This window comes from Indicator indicator, chromosome 24, assembly GCF_027791375.1.
Source record: "Indicator indicator isolate 239-I01 chromosome 24, UM_Iind_1.1, whole genome shotgun sequence".
In the NCBI taxonomy this organism is placed as follows: Eukaryota; Metazoa; Chordata; class Aves; order Piciformes; family Indicatoridae; genus Indicator; species Indicator indicator.
This window is the reverse complement of record NC_072033.1, coordinates 15,277,539-15,286,382: the sequence shown is the minus strand read 5'-3', so window position 1 is coordinate 15,286,382 and position 8,844 is coordinate 15,277,539. Positions and strand designations below refer to the sequence as shown.

Here is an 8,844-nt window from a genome sequence, read left to right as displayed (position 1 = left end):
ACCACAGTCCCAGGAGCCAGGACTGGGGCAGGAGTCTGCTGGTGTCCTAAACCTGAGGAACCTTTCAGTGGGGCAGGGAAGAAGCTTTTTTTCACCACCTCAAAGCACGATTTCAGAGGCAGCACAGCAGCTTTGCTGCTGTTTCACGCAGGACTCCAGACTTCAGCTCTGTCCTCCGATCCTCTCCTGCAGCTGCAGGTTGCAGGGGACCAGGACGTAGTCCTAAGCACGGGGAGGAACATGTGGGTTAACAGGCTTGAGGAGCAGGCTCCGCTTGCTTCTGGAGCCAGGAGGTGGCCACCACTCCCAGGTGCCCCCGGCCAGGGAGGAGCTGGAGTGTCTGATTCCTTACCCTGTGGATCAGCACGCTGACGTCAGTGTAGGTGAAGCCAGAGACGTGGGGCAGGGAGATGCCTTCGCTCAGCACCACTGGGATCGAAAAGGAGGAGAAGTTGCCAGGTGGGCACTGCCTGGGTCCTGGCCAGGGCGCAGCACCCTGTGAAACTCACCGTTCAGCTGAGCTGGCACCTCCCGGTGGATGGTGGGCAGGAACACCTCCTCCAGCACAGCATCCTGCCAGAGGCAAAGCCATGGCCTGAGCAAAGCAGGAGGAGAGGGGCAGGGTCCAGCCAGGGTGGGGAGGGGTCCTGGTGCTCACTGCAGCCCTCCCCAGCCCGCTCGACCCTGCCTCTCCCTTCTGCAGGGTGCAGCACCCAAGGGACCCTTTTCTCTACTGCCCAGGCTGGCTTGGGGCAGTCAGGGCTGGCTGGGGCTGCTGAGGGTGCCCAGACTCTCAGAGGGTGGCACTTGGCCAGTCCCAGCAGCACAGGGCAAGGAGGGGACAGGGCTGTGGTTGGTCACTTGGGAGGGGCATCCTGGGGGGCACCTACCGGCACAGAACCCACGTCAGAGGCAGCCAGGCTGAGCTCAACACCCCTGCAAAAGAGCAGAAGAGGAACTGCTGCTGATCAGCAGCCACTTGGGTGTTCCCCCACACCCCACAGGCAGGCCAGGGCTGTGCCAGCAGTCACCTTGGTGTCTGGGCACCTCAGAGTGGGCAGCTGGAGCCCGACCTTGCCCCAGAGCATGGCAGAAAGGGCTTGAGGGGGTCCTGATCCTGGGCACCTCAGAGTGGGCAGCTGGAGGCTGACCTTGCCCCAGGGCATGGCAGCAAGGGCTTGAGGGGGTCCTGATCCTGGGCACCTCAGAGTGGGCAGCTGGAGGCTGACCTTGCCTCAGGGCATGGCAGAAAGGGCTTGAGGGTGGTGTGATTCTGGGCACCCAGACTGCAGAGCTGAGGTGGGAGCTTGCTGAAGCAGGCAAGGCTGTGCTGGGTGTGGGGTGCTGGCTGTGGGGTGCTGTGGGGTGTGGGGTGCTGGCTGTGGGGTGCTGTGGGGTGGAGGGTGCTGGGTGTGGGGTGCTGTGGGCTGTGGGGTACTGGCTGTGGGGTGCTGGCTGTGGGGTGCTGGGTGTGGGGTGCTGTGGGGTGGAGGGTGCTGGGTGTGGGGTGCTATGGGGCCAGGCTCTGGAGCAATGGATGGCTGCAGGGACCACCATGGCCAGGCCACAGGAGCCCCCCACAGCTGCAGGTGGTGCTGGGGGCAGCTGGGTGGTGGGAGGCTGAGGTGCTCAGTGTCCTCCCTCAGCTGGTGCCTGGATTGTCACTGCTGCCCTGGGGACAGAGCCACCTTGGCAGTGCCCAAGCTGGGAAAGGTGAGAAATTCCCCAGCCCCCTCCCCTGCTCTGGCTGGAGCCTGCAGCAGTCCTTACTCGATTGTTGCTGCTGAGATCTTCATCCTGGTGTCAGCCACGCCGAGGAGGAGCCCTGCAGACATGTCCTGAGGGGGGCAGAGGAGAGGCCAGGCTCAGCCCCAGCCATGGTCCTGCCCCAGCTGGCAGCACTGGGAGGTGCTGAGCCCATCCCTGTGCTGCCAGCTGCTGCCTGCAGGCAAAGCTGCTCAGCCCCGAGGGGAAGGTGTGGGAGAATCCAGCCCCTGCAGGGGCTGCAGCCAGGCTGGCACTTGGAGCAGAGGGCAGTGCCCTTGTGCCAGCCTTGGGCATGCTCCTCATGCTTGCAGAACGTGCTTGGCACTCTTATAGTGCTCCTCATGCTCCCAGGGCACACCTGGCACACTCCCAGGGCACGCCTGGCACACTCCCAGGGCACACTCACCACACTCCCAGGGCATGCCTGGCACACTCCCAGGGCACGCCTGGCACACTCCCAGGGCACACTCACCACACTCCCAGGGCACGCCTGGCACACTCCCAGGGCACACTCACCGCACTCCCAGGGCACACCTGGCACACTCCCAGGGCACACTCACCACGCTCATGCTCAGAAAGCTCTGGAAACCTGCAGCTCCTGCCCCAACGTGAACGGTGAGGAAGAGCCTCAGGGCTGCTTTGCCTTCCTCCAGCTCCACCCGAGGTGAGCTCCTGAACACAGCTTGCAGGACCACTGGCACATCCTCCTGGAAGAGGGAGCCCATCTGCCAAGCACGGGGGAGGGGGGTGTTGGTTATTTCTGGGCACAGCAACCCCCAGAGTAGAGGGCAGCTGGCTGGAGGGCACTGCCCAAGCTGGAGTTGTGCCTCCTGGAGTGACAGCAACAAACCTGAGGGATTTTCTGAGCCATGGTGTTGGTGGTCAGGGGGCTCTGAAAGGCAAGGCAGAGGCTGTGATCCGACTGAGGGGCTGCTGGGGCTGCCCTGGGGCAGGGCTCTGTCCCCCCTCCCTCCAATGTCTCCTTTCTACTCCTTCCTTGCTCTGCTCACCAGCAAGGTCATGTTGAAGGCTCCAGCAATTTCCAGGGCAAAGAAGAGGCTGGTGTAGAAGTGCTCAGAGAAAGCCAGGGTGAGGTGGGAAGAGCTGGAGCTGGCTGGCTCGGGCATGCTGAAGGGCACAGGGCTGACTGGCAGGGGGATCGGAATTCCTGCCACCTGGAAAGTTGTCTGCAGGGACAGGGTCAAGGAGAAAAGGAGCTTGAAGTGTCTCAGGGCGCAGAGAACTGGGGGAAGTGGCTCTGCCAAGGGCTGGAGCTGGGCTGTGAGTGGTGGGGAGCTGGGACTTACTTGCAAGGATATGATGATCCCCTGCTCGGAGAACATGGGCACTGCCAGGGGCACGTACTGCAGCTGGCAGCTGGCTGTGACGGGGAACTGGGCTGCAAGGGAGCAGAGGCTGCCTCAGGAGGGCTGCTGAAGGCTGGGAAGGGTCTGGGGTTCCCCAGCAGCAAGGCAGGGAAGGAGCTGGGAGGAGGGAGCAGGTCCCCAGGGAGAGGATGGCAGCAGAGCTGCAGGGAAGGAGCTGGGAGGAGGGAGCAGGTCCCCAGGGAGGGGATGGCAGAAGAGCTGCAGGGAAGGAGCTGGGAGGAGGGAGCAGGTCCCCAGGGAGAGGATGGCAGAAGAGCTGCAGGGAAGGAGCTGGGAGGAGGGAGCAGGTCCCCAGGGAGGGGATGGCAGCAGAGCTGCAGGGCTGGGAGCCTGTCCCATCTGGTGACCTTTCCCAGAGTGAACCCTGGAGCCCTCAGCCTGCATGAGGACAGCCAGAGGCAGGTGCTCACTTGTCAGGGAAATAAGCCTCTCGTTGGGGGAGAGCAGCAGCTTGGAGACTTCCAGGCAAAGCTGTGGACAAAGAGAAGGGGCAGGTGGGCCTGAGGGGCCTCCCCTCAACACCTCTGGTGGGCTGTGCCCAGCCTCTGGCCATGTGGCAGCCAGGAGAAGGAGCAGGGCAGGGGTTGGTGTGCAGAGGGCTGTGGGGCAGGCCTGGCACAGCAGCAGCTTGGCTGGAGGTGCTCTGATTGTCACAGAGCTGGGCCAGCCTCGTCCCCTCCTGCCCCACACCTGCACAGCCTGTGCCTTACCTTGTCCACATCGATCTCCTTGTCCTGCTCTGAACTAGAGGACTTGCTGGATGAAAACAAGAGGGTGGAAGACATTAGGCAAGACCCAGCTCAGCCAAGAGGAGGTGAGGGACTTTCATCTACCCAAAGGTAGAGACCCAATCTCTGCTGTTTCCTGTCCCCTGGTGAGCTGTGATCACCCTCAGAACCCAGACTACTGCTGGCCTGGCATGGGGAACCTTCCTGCCCTGGGCTTGAGAAGGTCTGCTGGCTTTGGAGGGAATGAAACACGTGGAGGAAACCACCCTGCAGAGGAGCAAATGTCCTCCCCTGAAGGTGCAGTTGTCCTGTCAACCTTTGTGAGCTTTTCATAGCCATGTCCCCTTCCTGCCTCAAAACCCTCCTGCCTGCCTTGGGCTCTTTTTTTTTTTTTTTTCCCCATTCCCCAGATCCTACAAGAAAGAAAAACTTCAGGCTGCACCTTTCCACCTCCTCAGTGCTGCTCTGTGTGTCCTCCACAGTGGGTTTGCAGGAAGAGGTCACCAGCTCCATGTTGCCTTCGAGGTTCATCTCCACGTGGAGGTCAGCCAGGATGGACAATCTCCTCACCCTGCTGGCTGAGCTGTGCCAGGGGAGCAGAGGGTGAGGCTGGGGCATGGGGGCTGCTCCTGGTCCCCCAGGCAGGTTCTGGATGTGGCCCCAGGGCTCCAGCTGGGAGCTCAGGCTGTGCCCAGCTCCCTGGCCCCAGCACTCACGGGGCAGAGGAGGTGCCCAGGTCTGCATTGATGCTCAGCCGCAGCCCAGTGTGGGGCACGAGGGACAGGGACAGCTCGGAGACGTTGACTGAGGTGACTTGGTTCCTGCTGGAGCAGAGGTGAGGATGTCAGGAGAGCAGCCCAGGCTGAGGTGCAGCCCCTGGCTGCTCTCCCAATGGGCAAACCCAGCAGTGCATGGCACCTGCCCCGAGGGTGGCACCGGGGCTGCTGCCCTTGGCCCTCAAAGGAGGAGCCAGGAGCCTCTTCCCAAACCTCTCTGCTGCTCTCCAGGAGGATTTGTGTCCTGGCTGCCAAAATGCCTTCTGTGCCAAGGGTCAAAGTGCTGCAGCATGGACCAGTGGCATGGTGGCAAAGCCTGGGCAAGGCAGAGCTGTGGCCTCACCTGCTGGGCTTGGAGGAGCTTTGGAAGAGGTCGGAGTCTGTCACCAGCTGCTGCCTGAGCACTGCCTCTGTGTGTGGCTTGGAAACCTCAGCAACTGTGGGAGAGGGCAGAGGCTTTGTGAGACCCTCTGGAGCCCCTGCTGTGATGCACAGAGATGCCCTTTGCCCAGGTGCCACCCTTCCACCCCTCACCAAGCCCTGTTGCTAGCTGAGGGGAGCTCCTGGTGCCAGGGCTCGGTGGTGGATCCCCAGGCTGGGAGGTGCTGGTGCCTGCCCTGACTCCCTGCTGATGCTGGGGGAGATGTGGGGTCCACACTTACAGTAGCTCAGTCCTGAGGGGGTGAGGATGCCCCCACAGTCGGGTGACCTGTTGGGCTGGGCAGGGACCAGCAGGCTCAGGAGGATGCTGAGGGTGCAGAGCTTCACCATGGTGGCTCCTGGAAGAGGAGGAAAGCAGCGGAGCAGGATGGTCCTGGTCTGGCCATCATGCAGCCAGAGACCTGCTCCTGGGCTGGGATTGTGGTCCTGAGCTGGTCAGAGTTGTGCAGCACCAGCACACGGCTCCTGTGGGCTGCTGGGGGCACCAGCAGAGGGCTCAGCACCAGCAGGAGGGCTCAGCACCAGCAGGAGGGCTCAGCATCAGCAGAGGGCTCAGCACCGGCAGGAGGCTCAACCCTGCAACCTGCTGTGGGTCAGAGCTGGGGTGGTGCTGGCAGCCCTGGGGTGCTGCTGGCAGCTCTGGGGTGGTGCTGGCAGCCCTGGGGTGCTGCTGGCAGCTCTGGAGTGGTGCTGAGGAAGGTCAGGAGCAAGAACCACCTGCAGCTGGTGTGGAGCTGGGAAATACCAGGAGCTGAGGAGCCAGAGGAAGTCATGGAGGAGGCTCCAAGCAGGGGAGGAGGTGGAAGTGCTCTCTGCTTCCCTGAGCAGCCTGTGGGACTGCTCTGATGCCCACAGTGCTCTCCCAAGAGCATGAGGCAGGGCACTCAGCAGTTGCTGCCAGGCTCTGCAGAAGGTGGGCTCCTGGTGGGAGCCAGCCTGGCAGAGACCCCCAGCAGCAATGGCAGCTCAAGCTCTCCAGCTTGCAGATGCATCCTTACCTGTCCTGCTCAGTCTGTCCATCCTCCAGCTCAGCCCTCTGGCTTGCCCTGGCCACCCCGAGGCCCTCAGCTGCTTTTTATACCCTCAGCAGCAGGGCTGGTGGGGCAGAAGCTGGCAGAGGGCTGGCAAGAGGGGCACGGGGTGGGCCCTTTGTTTCAGTCCCCAGTTTTCATTGTTCCCCAGGCAGCTGCTTACATTGGCCACTGACCCAGGCAGTGACAGATGGAGCCCAGGTGCTGGGGCAGCTTGCCTCCCTCCTGGTGTGACTGGAGGAGAACCAAAAACCCTCTTGGGCTGGAAGGTGCCAAGAAACCAAGCTGGGAGAAGGTGAAGCTTGGTGTCTGTGCTCTGCAGCCCTGCTCCCTTCAGGGGCACAGCCACAGCCACACCAGGCTGGGCTCTGTGTCACTCTCCCAGCTGGGCAGCTTGGAGCAGAGGGGCTCAGACCTGCTCAGCTCATGCTGAGGGAGGTCCTGGCAGCTCAGCACCGGAGGCCTCTGTTTCCATCAGGCCTGGGTCTGGCTGTTGAAGGCACCAGAAGTGTTTCTGCTGGGTGCAGAGAGCTTGAGGCCAGGCAGAAGGTCAATTTTTTTTTTTTTTTTTTGGAAGCATCTCCTCTAACCTCTGGAATGATCCAAGTGCAAGAATTCCTTCCTCTCTTTAACCCATCCCCACCCAAAAGGCACTGCCAGTGCTCCTCCCAGCTGGCATCAAACCCAGTGGCCGCTGCCCCCTCTCTTTGCTGATGTCCCTACAAGCAGGGAAAGCCTCAGGGAAGGGAGTCACAGCTCCCTCCCCCCTGTGCTTGGGTCCCATCACGTCCTCCTGCCTTCATTTTGCTCTGGAGGACAGAGCTGGGACCACCTGCCCATGGCAGTGCCCCTCCATGGGCTCCTCCAGCTCTCCTCCATGCTCCACCTTCTCCCTCCCTCCCTCCCTCCCCAGCTGTGCTCTCCCCTGGAGCTGTGACCTGTCCTGCAGAGGGGTTGAGTTGCCCATGTTGGTCTGGAGCCCTTGGCAGTGGCAGGAGGTGCTCAAGGGCTTGTTGAAACACCTGCAGCCTGGGGTGGCAACCATTGTCCTTTGTGCAGGGGTGAGGTGAGTTATGGGGCCAGGGCTGGGGCCAGGACCATCCTGACACGCTCCAAGCTTGCCCAGCACCCTGGTCCTGGTCCTTCTCAGCAGGGCAGAGCTCCAGCCACGTTGTGTGCTCCCATTGGAGGCAGGCAGGGAGCAGAGGCAGGAGCAAAGAGGGAGATCTGTGGCCAGCAGCAGCCTGCTGGGGGTGAGCAGCTGCTGTGGGCAGCCCAGGCAGAGCAGGTCAGGAAGGCAGCCTGGAGCCTGCAAATGAGGTCCCCTGGGCTCACAGGAAGGGTTTTGTGTCCCCTGCCCTTGGCAGGGACGTGGGCACCACCTAGAAAAGTCCCTGAAAAGTCTTTGCTCTGCTTCAGGGGCAGCAGCTGGGAAGCTGCCCCTGCTGTGCCTTGCTCCAGCAAGCAGCTCTGGGGATGATCTGTGGAGGGTTCTGGTGGCTCCAGCAGCTCTGGAGGTGATCTGTGAAGCTCTCCTGGGGGGACACAGGGCTCTCCTTGGGGGGACAGGGATGGGGCTGGGCTTCAGAGGTCTGATCTCTGGGCAAGTGAGGGCTCCTCTCAGCCTAGAGAGGGTTCTCAGCCTAGGCAGAGCTCTTCTCAGCCTGAGCAGGGTTCCTCTCAGCCTAGGGAGGGGTCTTAGCCTAGAGATGGTTCCTCTCAGCCCGGGGAGGGTTCCTCTCAGCCCGGGGAGGGCTCCTCTCAGCCCGGGGAGGGTTCCTCTCAGCCCGGGGAGGGTTCCTCTCAGCCCGGGGAGGGCTCCTCTCAGCCCGGGGAGGGTTCCTCTCAGCCCGGGGAAGGCTCCTCTCAGCCCGGGGAGGGCTCCTCTCAGCCCGGGGAAGGCTCCTCTCAGCCCGGGGAAAGCTCCTCTCAGCCCGAGGAAGGCTCCTCTCAGCCCGGGGAAGGCTCCTCTCAGCCCGGGGAAGGCTCCTCTCAGCCCGGGGAGGGCTCCTCTCAGCCCGGGGAAAGCTCCTCTCAGCCCGGGGAGGGTTCCTCTCAGCCCGGGGAGGGTTCCTCTCAGCCCGGGGAAGGCTCCTCTCAGCCCGGGGAGGGTTCCTCTCAGCCCGGGGAGGGTTCCTCTCAGCCCGGGGAAGGCTCCTCTCAGCCCGGGGAGGGCTCCTCTCAGCCCGGGGAGGGCTCCTCTCAGCCCGGGGAAGGCTCCTCTCAGCCCGGGGAGGGTTCCTCTCAGCCCGGGGAAGGCTCCTCTCAGCCCGGGGAGGGCTCCTCTCAGCCCGGGGAGGGCTCCTCTCAGCCCGGGGAGGGTTCCTCTCAGCCCGGGGAGGGCTCCTCTCAGCCCGGGGAGGGTTCCTCTCAGCCGGGGGAAGGCTCCTCTCAGCCCGGGGAGGGCTCCTCTCAGCCCGGGGAAGGCTCCTCTCAGCCCGGGGAGGGCTCCTCTCAGCCCGGGGAAGGCTCCTCTCAGCCCGGGGAGGGCTCCTCTCAGCCCGGGGAGGGCTCCTCTCAGCCCGAGGAAGGCTCCTCTCAGCCCGGGGAGGGCTCCTCTCAGCCCGGGGAAGGCTCCTCTCAGCCCGGGGAGGGCTCCTCTCAGCCCGGGGAGGGTTCCTCTCAGCCCGGGGAGGGCTCCTCTCAGCCCGGGGAGGGTTCCTCTCAGCCCGGGGAAGGCTCCTCTCAGCCCGGGGAGGGTTCCTCTCAGCCC

The 8,844-nt window shown here is 63.4% G+C and overlaps 1 protein-coding gene across 1 annotated transcript; it reads right to left on the bottom strand.

Moving 5' to 3' along the window:
* Positions 1 to 162: 162 nt before the first annotated feature.
* Positions 163 to 5,430, bottom strand: BPIFB2 (BPI fold containing family B member 2). Its single transcript, XM_054391890.1, has 15 exons — positions 5,322 to 5,430; positions 5,003 to 5,096; positions 4,600 to 4,704; positions 4,326 to 4,466; positions 3,866 to 3,911; positions 3,566 to 3,626; positions 3,075 to 3,166; positions 2,778 to 2,954; positions 2,618 to 2,659; positions 2,328 to 2,492; positions 1,771 to 1,838; positions 891 to 936; positions 510 to 573; positions 353 to 429; positions 163 to 222 (listed from the first exon to the last, which is right to left on the bottom strand). Exons 1-15 carry the CDS (start codon positions 5,428 to 5,430, stop codon positions 163 to 165), a joined length of 1,347 nt encoding a protein of 448 aa, XP_054247865.1.
* Positions 5,431 to 8,844: the final 3,414 nt, after the last annotated feature.

Coding starts and splice junctions, on each gene's coding strand:
- BPIFB2 (XM_054391890.1), bottom strand. CDS start 5,430: ATGGTGAAGCTCTGCACCCTCAGCATCCTCCTGAGCCTGCTGGTCCCT. Junction 5,097..5,321: donor CCCCTCAGGACTGAGCTACT/GTAAGTGTGGAC, acceptor CCTCTCCCACAG/TTGCTGAGGTTTCCAAGCCA. Junction 2,660..2,777: donor CCTTCAACATGACCTTGCTG/GTGAGCAGAGCA, acceptor CTTGCCTTTCAG/AGCCCCCTGACCACCAACAC.